The sequence below is a fragment of the Pundamilia nyererei genome, unplaced genomic scaffold (assembly GCF_000239375.1).
Source record: "Pundamilia nyererei isolate P.nyererei 1_Seehausen unplaced genomic scaffold, PunNye1.0 scaffold00211, whole genome shotgun sequence".
Lineage (NCBI taxonomy): Eukaryota > Metazoa > Chordata > Actinopteri > Cichliformes > Cichlidae > Pundamilia > Pundamilia nyererei.
In genome coordinates this window covers 894,426-916,596 of record NW_005187612.1, presented here as the reverse complement: position 1 = coordinate 916,596, position 22,171 = coordinate 894,426, and the positions used below count along the sequence as shown (strand labels likewise).

General features: G+C 43.4%; 1 protein-coding gene across 5 annotated transcripts in view; it reads left to right on the top strand.

Moving 5' to 3' along the window:
* LOC102213149 (nuclear factor 1 B-type) overlaps positions 1–21,086 on the top strand; it is a 60,660-nt gene extending 39,574 nt beyond the window's left edge. For 2 of the 5 annotated variants that reach the window (XM_005748038.2, XM_005748036.2), the window contains 9 exons: positions 649–717; positions 3,238–3,358; positions 3,946–4,064; positions 7,031–7,165; positions 7,273–7,457; positions 9,629–9,767; positions 10,411–10,493; positions 14,434–14,522; positions 18,027–21,086. In XM_005748038.2, the coding sequence (XP_005748095.1) occupies positions 649–717; positions 3,238–3,358; positions 3,946–4,064; positions 7,031–7,165; positions 7,273–7,457; positions 9,629–9,767; positions 10,411–10,493; positions 14,434–14,522; positions 18,027–18,159 (1,073 nt within the window). In that variant the 3' untranslated portion in view covers positions 18,160–21,086. The remainder of the gene's footprint in view (positions 1–648; positions 718–3,237; positions 3,359–3,945; positions 4,065–7,030; positions 7,166–7,272; positions 7,458–9,628; positions 9,768–10,410; positions 10,494–14,433; positions 14,523–18,026) is intronic. The other 3 variants (XM_013914628.1, XM_013914630.1, XM_013914629.1) reach the window with 3 other exon arrangements.
* The last annotated feature ends 1,085 nt before the right edge of the window (positions 21,087–22,171 follow it).

Below are 22,171 nucleotides of genomic sequence, written 5' to 3'. Positions count from 1 at the left end.
TCTCACAGCAGCGGCAGCCTGCGTGTCCTCCGCCCCGCACACACACACACACACACACACACACACACACACACCTGTCCTGTCACTCTTTGCTGCGCTGCACAGGAATGGTTTTGTCCTCGGCATTTGTTTAAACATGTCAGGCCAGAAACAAAGCGAGTCACTCAGCACTTGTGCTTAAAATACTAGATGGAAAAAATAACAACAATAATACTAATAATAATAATTGACGCTTTCAGGAAATAGACCGTGACCCATGCACTTTCCTTTTCCATTTTTTCGATTTTTTCAAAACTGCCCGTTCCTAAATCCACAATCCATAAATTATATCCATAATTTAATGTATAATACATTCTTTATAATTTTATGATATCTTCCAAATTTAAAATGTTTTTAAATGACAGTTTGTTTTGTTTGAACAGTTTCCTGACTGAAAGAAGATACTAATCAATTTGCATGCAAACACAACTTGAAAGGGGGAAAAAAATCATAATAAAAAAGAAGAAATAAAATAGGTTCTTTAGCTCCATCCATGTCTAATGAAATAATTTAATAGCCGTAATAAATCTCGTGTTATTGTTCATTTTACAAGGAAATAATTACATGAGAAAGTCACAGCTTCATTAATCATTGCTTATTATGTTTCAGTGTATTTGGAAGACAGTTTCATCAAATCAGGAGTCTTCAGTGTTGCAGAACTAGTGCGAGTGTCCAGAAGTGAGTATAGAGCTCTTATATTGCTTTTAATGTGTGTGTCTTTCTCTTATCACTGATCAGACGTGTGGTTATGTTAAACACGGGTGGAGCCAAGCTGGAGCTTTAGAGATATGTTGACAGTGTAACAGGTTTAACAAAGTTAATATCAAGGTCAAAAAGCTGACACTCTGTCGGTCTATTCACAGGCAACTGGGGTCTAATTAGTGAATAGAACTGAAGGTACGACGATTGAAAAGACTCGTGTGGGTGTGCGCAGGCTCTGTGTGTTAATGTGTTTTCATATGAAGAGAAAAAACAGATTTAAGAAAGACAAAACAAAACAAATAAAAGTGCCTTAACCCTCAACAGCCACTTAAAATTCTGTTTTCCTCATAATCTCTGTATTTACTGAAACCCACCACACAGCTGTAGTGTGGATAATCCAGTTTGGCTGGTCTGCTTTTGCGAGAAAAAGAGCACTTGAGTGCACAGCTGTCTGTATGAGCCTGCAATCATCTGTATAGACATGTCCGCCCCGCGCAGAGCTGTTAACCGTCGTCCCTCCAGGACTCCAATGATAACTGAGGGCACGTCAAGGCACCTTTTACCTGTGTTGCCTCTGAGCTGTAACTGTAGCGAATGCGCCTGTGGTGCACAAAGACCCCAGTCACCCTCAACAACGAGCGTTTTAAAGAAACATACCTCCATGTGTTGTCTGTATCTTGCGCCGCCTTCCAGCTAGTTTTAATCCGATGGTTAGTGTGGTGTGGAATAAGCAGGGATACTTACATAAATTAGGAAATATTTATTGTTGACTCATGGAGATCACTTATGAATTAAATATGTCACTTCCAGCTTCTCAATGAAATTTTTTGGGTTTTTGGAGTAGACAAAACAAACAATTTTAATATGTCAGCATGGACTTAGGAGGAGAGTAGGAGAAAATAATTGTATATAGTTTAAGTATGTCTTTATATTTGGAAAAAATCTCACTGCAATGCTAACAACAAATGCTGATTAAATCTGAATTTTTTGGTAGTTTATGTAGTGCATAGCACGTCTCTGATGGAAGCGTGAGCCACTTTGTCTCAGCTGTCTCGTTCATTGTGCTGTGAAAGACAGGACCTACTTGTTTCCATGCTCGCACACTGAATATCCTTTTGAAAGACTCTGTGTTTTTGTTTAGTGTTTAATGTGCCCCCTGACCAGATGGCCTCTGAGCTGCCATGTTTGCTCTCATGTGACCGAGCCTGGTTTCACTAAAGCCGACTGAAGTCGCGCTGGAATTTTAAAAAGGTCGACGGACGCACAGGAATTGTCACTCACTCAGCCAGTCGCTCCCTGGGAAGATATCTAAGCAGCCGCTCGTCCGTCATCGCGCTTCTCTCCCAACTCTCCAGGCCGTTGAGACATTCTTTGAAGTCCATGAAAGGGGGGCTGCGGAGTTCAAGGCTGATTTGCAGTCCTGCATTTCGCCGAGGACGCTCATTATTTGCAACAGGAGCCTCGACTGCAAGTGTAACAATATTTTGTCAACAGAAAATGTGGGCGTGCACGGGCAACTGTTGAGCGAATTTACTCAAAGTAAATCCTCTCCTGCAGCTGATTCAGAATCATTGTCTATTTAATGTTTTTGTTTTGGGGTGGTTTTCACGCCTAAATGTCCAAGCCCAGATTATCAAATGAGATGACTGGCAGGGTGGCCAAGTGGCATCGTCAACAAATATTGTGCTGAGCCAAGAGCTATAAAGAGAAACCAGCACACAGAGAAATCGTCGGGAATGTTCAAAGCTATGAATGAGAAAATTTAAAAAAACAGACAAAATAAAAACAATGGTCTCATCTTAAGCGTTCGCGGGCCGGGTGCATTCCTCCACAGACAGCTCGGTATGGGTAGCAGCGGGTAGGGGCCTTTGCCAGGGCTACAGCGGGCTGCCAGGGTGGAGGCTGGCGGAGGGATAGGCCAGTGGTGAACCTCAGACCACAACAGACGGCGCCACACACTCCATCCTCTCATCCACTCCAAACCAACCAACCGCTCGAGCTGCAGGCTGCCTTGCGGGCCACACACTGAAGAGAGATAAAGTGAGAGGCAGAGGAAAAAGAGAGCGGGAGAGAGCGAAGCTGGGTGGTGAACCTCTTTTGTTCTGTAAACACAGGCCTGGCCCCCACTGAAACAATATCCCTCACCTTGACCGCAGTGAGAAAAACAACACCTTTTCCACTGTAAATCATTATGTGAGGAAACTGCCAAGTTTTGCGCCCGATGATAAAGAAGCGAAGGAAATGCTGGCGATTGTGAACGTTTGCCGCGAGTTTCTTTAGAAGCAATCCGAAGGCATCGTTTTAACTTTCACAAGAGGCATTTAATGCAAAGAGAAAAACATTTCACTCTTTAATTTGTTGTAAAGCCAAATAGAAATCTAGCCAAATAAAAATAACTCTCCTGTTCTAAACACACAAGCCGATGAAGCCGTTGTGCATCTAATTGTGCGAAAGATGGTGCTGACATTGATTTCCTTTTCTCTGTGTCCTTTGCAGTGCCCATTACCCACGGTGCAACAGTAAACTTCTCCATGGCGGACATGCCCAGCCAACCTTACTATCATGACCTGAACTCCAGCGTGGGGCTGCATCGCCCCCTGTCCTCCCCTCCTGGCAGGTCAGTGGAAGTTACGGCAACAGATAGTTTCAGGATAAGAGCTATTTGGAGATAAAAGTGCTGCTGCAGTTCTGCTGCAGCATCAGAGTGACTTTGCTTTCTTATCTGATCATTTTAAACACAAAAATATCTTATTAAATTTAAGGGAAGTGCACTGACTTCTTCCGAGATACTGTTTTGTATATATTTTTGCCAAAATGAACCACAAATGAAACAAAGATGATGACAAATGTGCCTACCGCATTATACTACATTTGTTTAGTCAGTATAAAGCTGCATCCCTCTGCTTTCCATCTTTATGCTAAGCTAAGCTAAACATCTCCAGCCCTTAGCTTTAGAGTTAGCACACTAACAGGAGAGTGACATCAGTCTTCCCATCTAGCTATTGGCAACAGAGCAAACAAGGGTGTTTCCCAAAATATTGGACTCTTCCTTTTAACTAAGCTTGTACATAATGCCGGTTAATCTTTGTCAAACATCTTCTCCAACTGCCCCTAAATCAGTATTGACACCATCTTGCGTTCTCGAAAGTTGCGGTCCCCCAAACTACTGTCTGCATCAAACCGTAAACTTCTCCATGTGTGCAGCAAAAGGCCCAAAACCGTCAACATGGAGGAGAACATGGACACCAGCCCGACGGGACCCGACTTCTACTCGTCACCCAGCCCGCCAAACAGTCAGGCAAACTGGCGCGACAGAGACGGAGGTGAGTCTTTCCCAGTATCGTTCTCCTTCTAATTTACATGGTTGCACAAACATACAGAGTGCTCGGCTCACGGTTGCACAAGAGCATGTGGAGATAATTTGCAGAGGGATGAGAAGATCTTGTGTCCTTGCATGCAAATAGATCTGATCAAAGTGAACACCTAGCATTGTTTTGCAACAGCAGCTGAACTCTCTTAAACTCTCAGCCTTGTCATAACCTACTGTGCATCAATGCTGCTCACCCCACTGAAAATACATACCATGGCAGATATAGCCTTGGGCATCAACAGTCATTATAAATACGTACATTTGTTTGGAGTTGCTGGTTGAATACAAATCTTTGTTCTCTCGCACCTGTCGCTTGTATAAAGGAAGTAGCGTAGAGTGTTGGCTCAACTGCTTTGAAGTGAATTATTATCTGTATGCAACAGCTCCCTGGAATTTCCTTCTAAGTTTGTGTTTACGCGGCGCTTTCTTTTTCATAAACCTCATCCGGTTTAGATCTGTAGTGAGTTATGGACAAAAAGCCAATCAGTGGACTTTTGATGATCGAGTTTAATGCACAGAAGGGAAAGAACTCGTAATAAGCGAATGCATGGGGCTCACATTATAAGGAAGTAGATAAAGATGTGTGTTTCCGTCCGAGAGAGAGTGAGATCTTCACAGGGCCGCTTGCACGTCTTATTTCGCCGTCTCCCGGTGCAGAGCAGAGCCCGTCGCCCTTTTAATTAAGGCCTCGCTTTCCCACGTTTCCAGATCATTCTCACTCTCTGCTGACTTCCTTCAACACTCCGATGCCCACACTTCATCTGGATTTAACCAAGTGAGGCAGTAGTAAACATTTTGTTTGAACGTGATGAACGGTATCATTGAAAGTAAAGCACATCTCTTCCCCCCTGTTGCGGCTTCTAGCTTCGGTCTGAACTTTGAACACTTCTCTTTCGGTTTGCTCAACTATTTTAATATAATAAGTAGGAAGGCTGAGTGGGGAAAAACACCACATGATACACAGGAGGCGCAGCACTGGTGGGATTCAGCCACAGCCCAATGTGGCTGCATGAAATTTCAGCGTGTCCCTGTGCACAAGGCCTGAGAGTATGGCTCTGTGTAAACTTAGACACTTGGGGTGAGGAGAAAGGGAAAGCAGTGGGTAGGAAACTCTCCAAAGACAGCCATTACTCTGTCAAGAGAGAATAAATGAGAAGTGGGGTGATATTAAACCCATATGAGTCATACCAAGTGCCAAGCAATTATTTTGTCCACATGGTTGCTGTTTGACAAAACCTCACCATGTAGTGGAAGAAATAGTTTCTTTCTTGTGTTGTGCTCTGGTTAAAGTACTGTACATTTTCACATTTGTCTCCTTTTTTTGCATTACGGTGTCATATTTACCCCCTTTAATACAAAATATATTGTTTCCAAAGGACGGCCAATCCGCTCTAACTGCAAGGACACTTTGGACCTTTTTATTTAAACTATTTAAAGTGTTTAACGTCTGTTAATTAATTGTCCAGTTTAATTTCTTGGGACAGTCTCTGAAGCAGTTAATTAGCAGAAGAGAGGAGATGCTGAATACTTCTTCTGAAGAAAATATTTCCCTTTTTTTTTTTCTTTTTTTTACTGGAAACATTAGGCAGCGATATAAATCTTCTCCAAGGTATTTCTTCCTCTGACACAAAATGAAAGCACTTAAGCCTGTATCCTCTTGCAACCTCAGACTGGGAAATCCCCCTGAATTCCAGCCACCTTTGTCGCTCTCTCCTCTGGTGATGAGCGATTTTTCCCGTCACTTGGGTGGATCCTTCCCTGTTGTTAGGAAAAGGGAGGGAAGGACGGTTAACGCTACAGACACGTCTGAACAAATGGGGTTTACACAGCTTCTTTCTTTCTTTCTTTCTTTCTTTTTTTTTTTTTGGAGGATGGGGGGGAAAGAGATGAATGATGTGAAAGTTATACACCGCAAGAATCTGTGACAGACCAGAAAAGCACTTGATGAATGTTCATAGAAGAAGCACAAGCAGACATAAGCCACTGCCTTTCGGATCTATTTGTTATCACGTTCCCTTCAGACACTGCGTCTTACCATGGAAAATTGAAAACTGCGCAGCCGTGACAGCAGAACATTGCTCACGAAAGTGTAGAGCAGCAATAATGAGCGACTCGTAAGTTGAGTTTGTGCACCTACTTTGACTTCATAGAACTACACGAATTGCCTAAACAAATTCCGTGTCTTGTGCTGAGCCTCCAGGATTATTCATGGGGAATTACGATGGCTTGTCAAACAGTGTGTGAGGCCAAACAAAGCAGATGTAACACTGTAATATTCTATTTAAGATTACGTGAGGGTCTTGAGATTCCTTAAATCCTATTTGAGCGACCAGCTGCTTTCCGACTGCGTGTCACTTCACTGGATTTAATTGTCTTCTCAGACATGACAGAAGACACATTTTTTATTTCTAGCGGATGTCCGGTGGTTTATAATGATTCCAGAGATTATATGTGATTTTGACCCTTGGGGATGTCTGCAATTTGCAGAGTCCATTTTTCATCTGCGAGTTACATTTGCTGGCGAAAGGGAGGGGGGAGGAAAAGAAACGGTCCCCTGATCGCACTAATCCCAAGCAGATCAAATTCTGCTTAATTTCAACTGTAATTCATTTTTGGCATTCAGCTCCTTTCATTCATGAGAAATGGAAGAATTAGTACAAGCTACGGGGAAATCTTTGATTAATTTTCAACAAAAAAAATTAAAAAATCTGCAAAAGAAAATATTTAAAAGTTCATTTTTTTCCATTAGGGAAGTCATTTCATGTCAGGGAAGTTGGGAGAAACTTTTTTTTACTTGAGTCCCATGACTGTAACCTGAAAGAAGCTCAACTTTCGAACTTTTGAGCAATAATCAAAAAGGCTCGCTAACGTTTTCTGAGTGCAGATTGATTCACGTGTTCGTGTGCCCTTCCCTACCAGCAGACATGTCCTCTCCTACGATGAAGAAGCCAGAGAAGCCGCTGTTCAGCCCGACCTCTCCGCAGGACTCCTCACCACGACTCAGCACTTTCCCTCAGCCTCATCACCCAGGCCTAACAAGTGTAGGACACAGTGGTGAGTTCCAAATGCTGACTCTCTTCTTTAACGTTTGACTTCATTCCCTGCCTAAACACAGTCAAAGGCTCATACTCTCTCCGCTCCTTTGTCTGCGTGTCTTGCAGTTATATCGGCGAGGAGCCCCCCTCCACACTCGCCGCTGCAGTTCTCGGCCTCGGCTATCTTGCCCCCGACGGCGTCGTCCTACTTCTCGCACCCCACCATCCGCTACCCGCCTCATCTCAACCCTGCTGATTCCCTCAAGAGCTACGTGCCGTCATATGACCCGTCCAGCCCGCAGAGCAGCCAGGTCAGACTTTTTTTGTCTTTTCGTTTTTCCCCCGTGTTTTCAAAAGGCTGTAAGCCAGATCTTCAGCCAGAAGTCGTAGGGTTGTTTGGCACAACTTTCACGGCCTCTAGTCGTTCTTTGTTATATTATTGGGCTCCGTTTCCATCCGACAGATTAAAGATGAGAACGAATGTATGAATTACAGCATTTGTTTGTCTGTATTTCAGCATTACTGCCTCATTAGTGCTTTTTGCATCAGGGAAGATTATTTTTTCCTGCTCTAAATATCTTTATATTACAAACCTCAAACTGCACTTTTTATACACTTAGGATGACTAAATTTGATGGACTCCTGCCTCCCTCCCACTTTTTGAGGGGATAGAATATTGGAAAAAAGACAAAACTACACTTAAAATTAATGAATTTAGTGTAAATCACATGATATCAGTGGAGAAAGTACTGATTTTTTTTTTTTTGTTGCCACTTCATGTGACAGAAAAAGCATATATATATTCTGCTTGATATAGAGCTCACACCAAAGGTTATGGCACATTCCCAGCCTTATATTTGTTTTTTGTTTTTTGTTTTTAAATCAACTGCATGACTCTATTAAAAAATAAAAAATACTGGACAAACTATTGCAATTGCAGTCACACATGACAAACAATACTGCACGGAGACGTGGCAGTAAATCAAATAGCTCTGGGCTTTTCTATATTCAGGGTACACACTGCGGCCAGTGTGTTGGAGAGAGCTAGCAGGCGTCTCTATAGATGAGAGAGCCGTGTGATATTTATGTGAGTTTTATATCCCCGCTGTTCTAACTGTAAACAAAGGCCTCGTAGACGGCTCCATCTCCAGAGCAGGGAGCGGGCTGGAAGTGTGGGGAGGTGGGGAGGAGAGAGGGTTACTCCAGAGAAAAACCGCGGGGAATGATAAAGGTTGTAAATATTTGCCGTTGCCGGGACCCGGCTCTTGTGCAGAATTAACTGGCCCTCTGCTGGGGTGCTGGAAAGTTGGGGGGGGGTGACTTGGCTAGCGAGGTGGGCTCCGGTAGGGAAAAGAGAGCGCAAGAAGACTGAGGTGAGGGGGGTAGCGAAGGTTGGGGGGGCACAGCAAATAACACAGCGCTTATAATCCCATGGACGAGTGCCAGAATGTTTTTATGCTTGCTTTAATGCAGATTATATTACACTCTAATTAAACATTCTATTCACATGGAAGGGAACCCTGCGGACACAATTCTTTTCCAAAAAGGCCTGTTTGAGTTTTGAACTTGGGGCGGCCCCGAAATGAACGCCCCAGACAGTCTCCAGCCGTCTGAAAGAGTAGCTCCCACTAGCTTCCTTTATTTCCTTCTCCATATATATAGTCCCACTGCTTTTCTTTCTATACTGGCACATTCACGCCATTGTAACAGGTCACTCCACAGCTCTCTCTCCGTCTTTTCATGCCCGGGTCCCCCTAAATTCCATTTATGAGCGCCATTAAAATCATTGTTTAGAATCATGTAGGAATTACATTGTCATTGACTGAAGATCTATTGTTGCTCATGCCCCCCAGAGTTTTGGTAATAACTGTGACAGGACAGCGGCTGAAAGTACTAAAATCCTTTCTTCAGGCGGAGCATTAAGTGTGAGAGTCAGTGGTCCAGCAATCTTTTGTTGTTAAGTGTAAGTTTCTCAGGGCAAACAGAGGCGGTTACGTCCCGTTCCCCCTCCTCCCCCGAAAAGGAGGGAAATGACGCCATGATAGGATGTTCAGCCTCTTTAGTGTTCAGTTTGTTGCATGCTTGTCTTGGTTTATTGAGATCTACCCCTCTGCAGATTAACAAGGGAGCAAACGCTTGTAAGCTCAAGTCACTGGACACAGTCTGTCGTTTTATAAGGTGACACGTTTTTGGTGGCGGGCAAAGCAAATGCGGTTCTTACATGTGGATGTTTAGGGGGGAAAACAGATTTTCTTTGCTTTTTGTGTTAATTCAGATGCATTATTTCAGTATGATCCTGGTTTCTATTACTCCTACTGAATTATGTTTCAAATAAAAGAGAAGTGAAAGATTTTAGGTGGTGTTTTTACAAGAACATGCAGCTCGTGTTTGCTGTGACACTTATTTCAAGTATTAAAAAAAATAAAGTGCATAATTGTGTTGTTGTTGTGTTTTTTTTATATCATCTGTACCCCACCTGCAGCCTAACAGCAGTGGTCAGGTTGTTGGAAAGGTCCCAGGCCACTTCACCCCAGTTTTGGCTCCCTCCCCACACCACGGCGCTGTGCGACCTGTCTCGCTTTCCATGCCAGACACCAAGCCCATCACCACATCAACAGAAGGTGAGCTCCAGTACCTGCTGCCCACTACTGACACACAGTACCTACAGTACAGCAAATACAGCACTTCCTCACAGTGTAGTAGCTCACGCTAGAAACACACTGGATTGTGTTTTTTAATGTAGTGTATAGTCTGTGCTCTAAATTTGCATATTTTCAATTTGCATCGCACTTAAGGTGGAAAGTCATTTCTAAGGGCAGCACTGATCTAATTATTTCTATTAGAATAAAATAACCCTTGAAGAGTAAGTGAACATGAGAGTGACACAAAGCTAGTTAGCAGTTTGTCTGTTTCAATCACTCAGTATCAGTATTCTGGTAACCATGCCAACTGGATGGGCGGGAGTATGCTTGTCAGTGTAGCCAGGTGAAACCATAAACCACTAGTGGGGGACAAAAAGATTTTAGGCTGTGTCTGACAGTAGAAGCAAACGATAAAAAGAATCAGAGTGGTCCCAGCATTGAATCTTGCGGAACCCCTGCAGGCAGTTTTCACTATATGTTTATAGTTTAGAGTATCAGTGGAATTTAACAATGTTACTATGGTTACAGCAGTCAATTCCATGTAAATTCCCGACATCTAAATTTGAATCCAGACACTTATTCCTGTTTTTGTTTTGTTTTTTTGTGATGCTATGCTACCCAGGCTACTCATCGCCTGGCACGCCAACAGCTAATCGTTTTGTGAGCCTAAACCCTAGAGATCCCACCTTCCTGCACCAGCAACAGGTGAGGTTTCACCCCCTTCAGCACTCAGCTCACCTGTTCATCTTATCCTTTCACCCCTTCCCACGTCTCCACCCATTTTATCAAATCCCTGCTCTCTACAAAATCCAGAAACACACTGCTACTGACTTCTAGGGAGCAGTAAATGATCCCTTTAGATTAGAGCACTTCAGAAGTTCAGATTAAACGACAGATAAGTTGAGGTCAACCGTAGCCGTGGATGCTGGCATAAAAAATTAGCAATGCTTTCTTTTATTTATTTGTTTGTTTGTTTGTTCAAACCACAATTGAACCTTTGATATGCAAGCATAATATTTTCACTTTGGAATTGAGAAGCTTAAATTAACAGCTTAAATTATGCCCATTTTAAACTATCATTTTGAGTGAGTGTGCTTGAATTTAAATTCCACACTTGAGGAAAAAGAGACCTTAAGAAAGGTGAAGGGTCATTGCCATTAGAAGCTGGATGGTACACATGGATGCTTTTGAGAGTGAAATGTGTTTTTGTTTCCTCTACACGTACTTTAGAAGCTCTCACACGCATACCACACGTAGTCAGCACACTCATTTACCTCATTTACCGTACACGTGCTAAATATGTAGCGTTGGCGTCGGGTGGTTGCTTCAGGACTGGCTACAGGATGTCCTGGGATAGATGTGTGTGTCTCTCTGTGTGTGGGGGTGTGCGTATGTGCGAGGTTAGAACTGTTGCGGTGTTGTCGGACGAGAGAGGGAGAGTGCTCTCCCCTACCCAGTCTTATTGAAAGCGCTGTTCTGAGCCAAGGCTTTTCCAACCACAACTAATTGAATGCATCTGCACACAGCTACATAATGATCGCTGGGTTTCTCCTCAGCTCACTTTTTTTATGTTTAGTTTGAAAAAAAAAAAAAGACAAAGCTGGCCTCTGTTTCCTCACTTCTCTTTCTGTCTTTCCTTTTCTCTCTGCCTTTTTCACTTGAATTTCCTAAAATCAGGGCAAAAACCCCCCCAAAAAAACACAGGGGGGAATATTTGTCAGCAGTCGTGGGATGCTTTTATCCCACTCGGGAGGAGAGGGAGGAGGAGAGGGAGGATTCACTTGGCTGATGTCGCACAGTTTGTCTTCCACATTTCTAGTAGCCCTGCTACTTCTTTCAGTGGGGCACAAAGTGACTACACAAGACAGCGGCAGTCTGAGAGTAGCTGCATGAACTGCTGAATTTTGTCCAAGCCGTGGCTCCCCGAGGCTACAAAGCCTTTCTGTTTCAGATTTTGAAATCAGCCAGATATATAAAGATCCCCTCAGTAAGGACTGTTGGCACTTAAAATAAAGAAATATAGTCAAAGATTTAATTACTAGTTTTATTAGTTAATGACAGTTATGTTTTGGTGGCATAATTCTGTGATTTTATTGCACTGACAAGTCAAAAGATGAATTATTTTGGGCCTTACATATTCCCTTAGATTTGGTTTGGGAAGCATTTTATCAAAAAGACAGTAGCTTAGAAATGTAGAAGAATGAGAGCCTTGTAAGCATAACAATGATACCTTTCTGAAAGGTTACATGCTATATCGCCAAGAATAAATGTTTGTGTCGGCTTAAGGAAGTCTAAACAGTCCTCGCATTGATTCATCATGCTTCTGCTTGTCGCAGTTGTTTTTGTTTTCTGTGGTATGATTTAGCGGCCTAGGATCTGGCCCCGTGGAGCGGAGAGAGACACCGAGCCAAGTCCCTCAGGACTAAACACTTTCACCGAATGCTCAGTCATTGTCCTCATCTGGCAATGATGCGTATTGTGTGGGGGGTCCATAAGACTTTACTGACGATGTCAGTTGTTTGGTTGTAGCCGTTTCTGGCTAAGCTCGGTAGGGACGAGGACGAGAAGGAACGGGAAAGAGACAGTCAAGGTTTTTAAATGCGGTCAATCTTGTGTCTGGACCGTGGAGGTTCAGTCTCTGTCTGTATGTGTGATTGATAGAGGCCGTGACTTCCATTGAATCTGTTTCGCATTTCCTTGCTGCTGCCAGAGATATTAAATAAAATAAACCAAAAGCAGAGGGCTCTGATGGAACGACAGTTTTTGGAATACCCAAGTTTCCTGATCATCATCGAATTACAAATTATTGTTAAATTTATATCTCATTGCTATAAAAAAAAGCATGTCTCCTGTGATAACTTGCTAATAAATTTAAAAAGGATGCCTATTTTAAAATGTCGCACCACCGAAATAGAGATCCTCGGACACAGACACACTAATACTAGGCTTCAAAATGAAAACACAACACAAACCACCACCACCACACGCTCTCACACCTGCTCTACGATTCCCAGGCAATGAATGTGTGAAAACCCTCCATTCATCTCTCGCCTTGGTTAACCCCTCGAGGGAATGCCACCATCTAGCATTCCGCAGGGAAAGATCCGTGATCAGATGTCATTTGGTATTATCTAAGGAAGGATTCTAATCCACAATCTGCCCGCATCTGTTTGCTAACGTTCCCCGGCTCCTTCCCCTTTTTTCCCCGCTGCCCGTGCGACTCTGATGTGTCGGTGCCAGCGGACAGATGGCGAGCCCCTCGAGGAGCGGTGGCACCGAGCGTCTGGCCCAACCCGCGCATTCTCTCCAAGCTTTTGTCAGGCTGGAGAGTGCGGGAACAGCGTGGGGGTTTGGTCTCCCAGCATTTGATAAATACTGAGAAAACACACTGAATGAAACAAGTTTGCGTTGTTTCCTATTCAGTTTTATTAATCAGCCGCTCAAAGCAACTCATCAAGTGAAACCGATACATTAAATTGAAACCAAATGACTGTTATTGCGTCACCGTTGCTTAAAATGAATTCCCTTTGCTGGTTGTTTCTTGCCATTACTTCACATTTGTTCCAGGAAAGATGAAGGAACACAACGCAAACATCCCTCAATTTAAGTATGGCTTAAGTAGGAAACCATCAGCCCCCACCCCACCCCTCCCTCCCGATGTGTTCATCCAGGTGCTCGGAGAAAAAAGAACACATTTCTTGACCGTTGCAAATGGCTCTGAATATTCAGCGTATGCGTATATCTGATTAAATCCCTCTTAAGAGCCTCTGCAAAACGTCTGCCACTGCACGAGGAGTGCTAACAGTGCAGTTTTATCCCGATGCATTACTAAATGAATGTGTTGACCACAGGGCAAGGTTAGGTTGGTATTGGCAGAGATAGCTCTCAGCTGGATTGCCGACACGTGCGCTCGCATAATGCATGCAAAGGAGACACAGTTTGTGCGTGGCTTTTTTTTGTTGCAGTAATTTGTAATCTGTATGTCAGGTTGGCATGTCTTAAAACAGGGGAGAAGGGGTTAGTGTGCGCGTTGGCGCGTGCGTGTATTTGTGTGTGTGTGGGCGAGTGCTGTAACTTCATTGTAATTGCGACCCTTAATCAATAAAAACAGTTAGCTAATGAAAAAAGTCTGCATGCTTGAGGGCATGCGTCCTGAATCTGAAAGTGCACTTAGAGTGAAGCAATCATTATGGACAGGGTGCATGCATCCAGTGGATTGCATGGCTTCATTGGTTTACCAGGTAAAATGAAATAAATAAACAAACAAGATAAAACAGTAGAGACTGCTCACAGATGAACTTCCTGTATGATGCCACTCACATTTTCTAACTAACTAACTTCGTTTTGTTTTTTGTTTTGCTTCCAGGTTAGCTGTTTCCACTAACTGTAATGCATGCTTTTTATTTTCTGTCTGTTTCACCTGTAGCTGTTATTTTATCTCAATAAGTATTAAAAACACTGACTCAGTTTTCATTCTTAGGATTCATTTTGGAGCCTTTTTTAAAAAAAAATCTATTTTTTATTTCCCGTGCTCCTGTCCTAGGCTCTTTTGCATGCATGTGTGTATACAGTGTTGAGTTGTAGTGTAATCTGAAGTGGAAGTTGTCTTGGCCCAGTGATCTGACTGCTAGGTTTCAATTGACAGCTGAGGAAGTGTGACTGGAGCGTGACTCAAAACGGCAGGCATTATGGCCCCAGTGCCACTGACGACACTTTGGGGATTACTTGGCAAAGGTAACCTTTTCATTCTTTCATGCCGTCTCTCTCTGTCTCTCTTTCAGCACATGCACAAACACACAACATATAAGCATTGAAATGAGTAACTCAGTATAATGTATGATTTCCTTGATTGTCTCCTCTTTACGTTCACATATAAACGCAATTACGGGGCCAGTAGCCGTGGCTGTTATTGCTGCAGATGTTGACCTTTTTCGAGATGAGGTCATGCCTTTGATAAAACACACGTTTCCTTGTGTCTCCCTCATGTTTTCTTTCCCCCGCCCCCTTTCTGTTGCTTCATCTCCTTTTCCATGCCTTAATAGTTTTATACATTTCCCAGTAACTTCTTCTTGTTTTGCACTTGAGAATTCGATTAGCAGCGGAGTCCCTTCATTCTGTTTTCCCCAGAACCGACTTTTGTAAATGCACACGAACACAAACCACGAGAGGAGAAGGTCATATTTTCTTTTCATATCTGTTGGAAAGCGATAAATACAAATACCAATATTATATTTCGCTGCATAACGACAACTCTTGCAGTGTGATTCAGCTTTTGAAATAAAGCCTTTCTTCCTCTTGGATTCATTCTTAATAAAAACAACAAAATAATGCTTTGATGTAACTAATTTGACAAAGCATGTGGAAAATTTAAAAAAGGAAGTCATTTCAGGTCAGATTGTTAGCCATGTGCGGTTAAGTTGCTCGCTGTATTTAAACAAGCTTAGCTTTGTTTAACTTTGTGCTCAAGTAATGCTTTACTCTCTGTAACTTAAAGTTACAGACCCCCCACCTTCCACACACACACACACACACACACACACACACACACACACACACACACCCCTCCTCCCTCGCTTCCATACTGTATCTCTCCCTCTCTGGGGGAAAACCTGAACCATTTCACCATGCTAGAGCGAGCAAGCTGAGCTAAGCCTTTTCCTGTTACGTCTCCCCTTTCCCCTTTTCCCTGGATATGTACAGTGTGTGGGTGTGTGTGTGAGTGTGTGTGTGTGTGGGTGTACAGGTCATTTTGCGCTCGCTGAAGTTACAAATGTTTTTACAAACACAAACGCACACAGCAGAACCCCCTTCGAAAGGCCTCCTAATGGGCCAGTAGAGATAGCAGAGAAAAATGTCCCCCGCTGCAAGCCTGAGGTCTCTTTTTCCACTCGCACTCCAGCTCACTCCTCCTCCTTTCGCCATGTGACTCGTACAGTAATAAGAAAAGATAGAATAGATCCCGACTGGATTCAGTTTAGTTATTGCGAGGATGGGGACGGTAATTCTATTACACTTTTTTTTCCCTCTTTGATGGATTATTTACGCCCAATCGTTCAACATACAGATGAGATCAGTTTGATTTCTCCTTTATCTTGCTCGCCCCTTTAAATGGGGCGCTTCGCTAGGCCTCTTCAGTACTAGCCCTCAAATTAAAAAGCTGCCAGACTCGCATGTTGCTATTGTGCAGGAAATGGGTCAGCAATCCATTAAGATGCCATTAGATAATCTAATTTAGGGAGCTAATCCTTAAACGAAGCACGCTGTATGGCCAGGCTGTGCTCGCGGGGAGTAGAATTAGTGAGGTTTGGGAGCCGGACAGTGCAGGGGGAGGCCATCTTGAAGGTTACCTAAGGAAACGCGGCGATGGAGGTCAGGTCTTTTAGCCGTGCTCAGAGCTGCTCGTGTGGAGACAAAATCTAGAGGAGCTGCACTGATGCCGGTTAAGATTGCAACAACAACAAATAGCTTCAAATAAAATGTTTGTCTTTATGTTATGTCTTTTTAATTATTTAAAAGCTACAGGGGACAAAATGCCTGAACATCTAACTTCCTGTGAATGGGGCCCTTAGTTCCTGCACAAGTTCAGTCATACTAATGAGGCAACTGATCCCCACACACACACACACACCCTAATGCATGCACAGACACTGATGCAGAGTTATTCTGTACTGCAAAACAAAAAACCTACTTATAGGATGCAGGTGCGGACAGGCAGCCAGTTTAAAACTGATCTGTGCAAAAAAAAAAGTGCATTTTTGTAGCTGTTTGACCCCCCGCACACACCTACTAAACAATGTAAGTCATTACCTGAGAGGCGTTTCATAAGAAAAGCGAAACATTGCGAGATAAAAGAAGGGAAGGAAGGAAGAAAGAAAAGGAGAGCGCTGCAGTCCTTGGCCGCTCTGTGCGCTCTTTGTTCAGAAAGGTAGGAAAAACTTAATCCCCCGTTTCCTGTCCGATGATTTTTGGCAGAGTGAAAGAGAGAAGGAGGGAGGGAAGAGGATAGAACGAGGACGGGCTGGACGGTAAAAAAAAACTGCTAGAGAGGATTAGCCTTGAAGTCTTTTTTTAACACTTTGCGCACTGAAACGCAACCTAAAACTTGAGTGATGTTTGCTTTTGTTTTGAATGCGTCTCCTCGGCTCTTGTGTTTTCTGTCTTTCACTCTTTATTAGCGAGTCGGGCCTCTCGGGCCGTGAGGTGAATTGAATTTGCACTTCCATTGTTTTAAGTAAAAGAGCGGTGACTGGTGATTTGTAAAAAATGCAGACTGGTTGATGAGTTGCTTTTATGAGCCCAGACAGTGTTGTTCTAATACTGAAGTTTCACAAAGAGTCGAGTCTCTGCACAGGAGCATCATCAGACTCGAGGCTTGTCTTGTGTTTTGTTTCATGTGAAGAAAACCCCCAAAAAACAAAACCTCCTTGTCCCCTTTTCCCATCTAAGCCTGCTTTCCTTTTCTTTCCTTTTTTCTGCATTTTCCCTTCACTCCTGCGTTCCTCACTTTTATCTGTTTCCTGCTCTTTTTTTCCATCCATCACGTTTCAGCTGCTGCAACAGCGTGCTGATGCTTCGTATGCGTGCATCGGTTATTGGTGAAAAGTGTAACACAGGTATTTTCATACTTAGCGGGAGTGATACGAGAGGTGGGAGGGGGTTAGATGAGTGCACACTGGGGCCCTGCGGGGAAGAAAAGAGCAAGGGGGGGCTAATTATCTGACATCTACGTTGCGCAGCACCCCTCGGGAACAACATGCTGTTTGTTCCCGCTCGCGTTTTCAGTTAGCACCGTTGCTCCCCAGGAACAATCACTGTGTTGTTTTGCCATTAGCGTGAGATGAATAGGGATGGAACAGCTTTGTGTAGGGACCCCCACACTTTTTACCCACAACCACTCCTCCTTCACCGCCGCCGCCACTACCAATCGCGCTCCTCCCCCCCCCCAACGCGCTTTTCTCCACCGCCGTTAATGCACAGAAGAGCGGCTGCGTCACGGCCCTCTCACACGATGTCCTTCACTGGGAATCAAGTGGGATCCCCTCAGCTTAGTTTAACGAGCTTTTTTTTTGTTTATCTGCGTTTGAACAAACCAACAGCGAGACCACGAACCTCAATGACAGCAGAGCTGGTCATTAGCGAAGCAGCGTTCAGGATAACTGGGTGAAAGAATCAGATTTTGACTGCAAACGGCACAGGAGTAATCTCTTTGTCTCTCTCTGTGTCTCTCTGTCTCCACAGTCCTGGTACCTGGGCGAGCTTAGTTCCATTCCAAGTGTCGAACGGGACTCCGATTCTGCCAACAAATGTCCACCAGAACTACAGCATAAACATCATTGGTGAGCCCCTGGTCCCCGCCGAGACAGGGAACTGATCACACAGAGGCCGGATGACCCCCAGGGTGGATAGATGGGTGGGGGCGTTGGTAGTGCGGAGCTAGCACTACAGGTGTCCACAGTCATGGATGAAACCAGCAAAGCAGCAAGCGCTGCATAACCCTCTCTACTATCCCCCCCCAACCCTCATCCCAGCCCCTCCTTGTTCCCTCCCCACTCCCGTCCCTCCCAATGATGGACACTGGCCCTGAAGTGAAGATGAGGGTTCGTTCAGAGGAAAGAAGAAAAAAAAAAAAACCAAGAAGCTTCAGGTCTGCTGTCTCCTCACCCCGGCCCACACACACACAAACACACACACCTACCACCCACCAGTCAGTTGTTGTGTGTTGCAGAACTTTGCAATCCATTCAGATACTGTGATGTATAGATGCCTTAATGTTTTATTGCATGACACTCTAGTCTCTTAGCGGCGATTCCTATTATTTTTCCATGTTGGAGGAAGATGTAAAATCTAGATTTACAAACACACCCACACACACACGCATAAGTGAGGGGGTCTGCATATTTGACAACCTCTGCCTGGTGGATGGCTCAGAGACTCTAAGCTCTCCAACTGAGACCTCTTGAGAAGAGGCTTTCCCGCATCAAACGATTCACTGTGTGCACCATAGGAACAAAAACTTGTGAATTCAGAGTGTTTCTTCTTCCATTTGATTTCAGTTTACTGTGATACGACTCTTTGTTCAGAAAAATGTGTTGACTTTGTTTATTCTTTACTGCTACTTACTTCATGAATTAATGTAAACACTTAGGCCCCTTTCAGACATGGCTTCACGGGTTTGTCAAAGCGATTAAGACACCGGTAACTCTTACGTGAACGCTCCTCACGGCAGCGCCGCAGACAGCCTCGGTATGTGCAAAAGGCTTGCTGCATTTGTGGCCGCAAGATGTGCCCGGCGATATTTAATTCTCTTCGCCGCCACAGACCCTGTTCACAGGAGACATTTCCACATGACAGGATGATGGCTCAGTTTTCATTAAGTGTCCCAGTAAGTCATGGCAAGCTGGTCAGTGAGCAAGCAAACGCAACAGCAGGACTTCCCCGACCTTTTTACTTGGTCTGAGCCAGCAGCATCTCTGAGATGGGCACAGGATGTTCTTCAGTGGCAACGCTGGACGCCAAAAGCAAACCCTCCTGGCTGAAAGGGCAACAAAGTCTGCACAAGTTAGGATGGGTGCTGGTGGGGTAAACTGCCATCATCTGGAGCGTCATCCAACATCCAGACAGATAGCAGTTCCTGTCCTGTGGGACATGTTTTGGCTAAAAACCGCACCAGTTCACAGCTTTCCAATTGAAAAGTGATGGTTAAGAGGTTACCTAGAGCGTTAAGTGGTGACACCAGTGGGTCGTCACAGAACATCTGCATGTTGCACCCTTTCCTGCTTTGATATGTTAAAATATCTGCTGTGAAAACAGTGAAAACGCCCTCTTCTGTACGGTAAACTTGTGCATGCCTGTCCGTCAGTACGACTGAGACCTGCGCCGTGTCGAAAGCTGCCCGTAAATGTTAAGATGCTGTCAGATTAATGGAGAGGAGTGCATGTCTGAAAGGGGCTTTATGGGTAAAGGTTGAGAACTCTAAATGCAGTTTTCAAAACAACACTAAATGCTAGGCTTGAGATTGGACCCCTCACGAAAGAATTAGCATCTCCTTTAAAAAAAGGAATATAAAAAAAAAAAAAAAATGCGACAGAGGCAAGTGCAATTGAATTTTTGAAGGGAAGCTATCAGTCTGTCAGCCCTAAGACTCTAAAGGAAGGGGGATAAATATGAAATGTTTTATGGGTAAAATGTTTGAGAAACATCTGAATTTGATTTCAGTCACGATATCCGTCTCCTCGCGTGGAAAAAAGTAAAAAAAAATTAAGTAAAAACATTAAGTAGGAAAGGCAGTTGAAGGCGAGCATTAAAGCTACCTGTGCAGCGCTGAGCAAAACCAGCACTTATTTTGAGCCCTTCCCATCATTATGGGGAGATTTTTTTTTTTTATTTATTTCAGAAAAATCGTAAGTAACGAAAACGAGATGCACATAGTGCGCATAAATGTTCACGATGAGATCAAGAGCATACGCATTTGGCCAACAGCTTCTAAAGCTTATGTTTACGGAAAAAAAGAAAATAAGAAGTGTTAATTCATGGGAAAATTTGTATTATTCATGCAAATGTAGCGTGGGCTTATGGGTAAAGCTACAGTTTGTGCAAGGTTAACTCTAAAGTGGAAGAGGTTGAAAGCTGAAATTCCGAATCCAGGTGGTGGCAAATCCCCGAAATCAAGAATTGCGCGTGGCGTGTTCACGGCCATTGCCTCTCCAGTCCAGACATATTTATATACGAGGAAAAAAAAAATCTCTCCAGTACTCTTAATTTGCACGATGACATATAGTCCACATTACGTGCCTTGCCTTTGAATATAGAGACATCACTACACTTGTTTTTTGCTGCATTTATCATTATAGAAAAAAAAAATTAACATTTTTATGATAAGAATTGTTTTGTACTCTGAATGAAATTGTTGATTTTTAACTTCATGTACTACTCTATGTCACAGTTACATTGCATATCAAGGCTGTGTATAGTTGCCGTTTTAAAGTTTGTAATCAACCAGCATTTTTTTGTTTGTTTGTTTGTTTGTTTTCAGTATTTTGGTGGTTTTTCTAATAACCTGTCATCTTTTGTTTTCCTTTTTTTTTTTTTTTTTTTTTTTCTCAATGCTCATTTTGTTCATCTTCCAGTTACTATTGTGGAGGGTGGAATTCAGAATTATGAAAATTATGCAATACCAAGTTTTGCCTATGTAGGTAGTGCTTATAGATGCGTCAATTATTAGAGGCTAGTTTGGAGATAGATAATATTGTAATGCATTTATTTTGTTGATATCGTTGTTTGTCGTTGTTGTTGTTGATGATGTTGTTGTTGTTGTTGTTGTTGTGGGTGTTTTTTTCTTTTCCTTTTTTATCGACCAAAGTGGGGACTGCTTTCTATGCAGTGTGAGACAAGGTCTTTTTTTTCTCCTTTTTTTCTTTCTTTAGCTTGTAGGCCTACCGAATGACGGTGAGACAAGTTCCCGTGTATTATGAATTTGGGAGATTTGGGAGGAGGGGTGGTATTTTTCTAGAAGTACTTATCTTAAAATGATGCACCCTTGGGCTTGCTGCGGCTGCAAAGTCACTGATTGGTCTACTGTGACTCTTACTTTCAACTTTCCACCTGGGGTGCTAGCGTGTGACCTTGAAGGAGCTCTTCTTTCTTCTTCTTCCACTGGAGAGACAGCTTGACTTGAGCGCGACAATCATTTGAAGAAATCATTTTTGCGTAGAATCCCGTTCTGTCTCGGCTCCCCGAGAGCCGCAGCCGATAGCGTCGCGCGCGTTTTTCCGAATCTTTACGCCGTGCTATTCTAGATGTCGCCTAATGCAATTCCCAAGTAGATGCCTTAAACACATCAGTGAAGTGGCCTGTGACTGCGCAACAATCACACACCGACTAATGCTAGTGAGACCTGTTGAAATCAGTTCCAGACAGGCTCAAGCAAGCCTTTAGAAAGTATTTTATAAGTAGTAGATTTGTATAAATGTATATACGATATGCACATATGTCAATTCCTGAGACGCTTCCCTAGCAGAAGCCCCGTAGAGTATGTTAAAGGAAATATTGGACTGCAGGAGTGTGGTGTCTTCTAACTTCCTGTCCAAATGCCCCCAGTAGAAGCTTAAATAGAATCCACTAGGAGAAAAAAATCTAGCACTTAAATAGCACATAGGCAATCATCTCCCCCACCCCCCCCCATCCTCGTCCTACAGTGTTCAGAAGTCAAACTAAACCTCTCAGGCGTATTACAGGGCATTATTTATATCAATCGATACCTTGCCATTTTTATTGTAAAAAAAAAATTCTCGCAGAAAGCTGCAGCGCAGCCAGTGCTGCTATGACACCTTTTGCACTCTTTCCCTGCAATCGTGAAAGAAACGTTTTCCTTCGGAGAGTTCCCC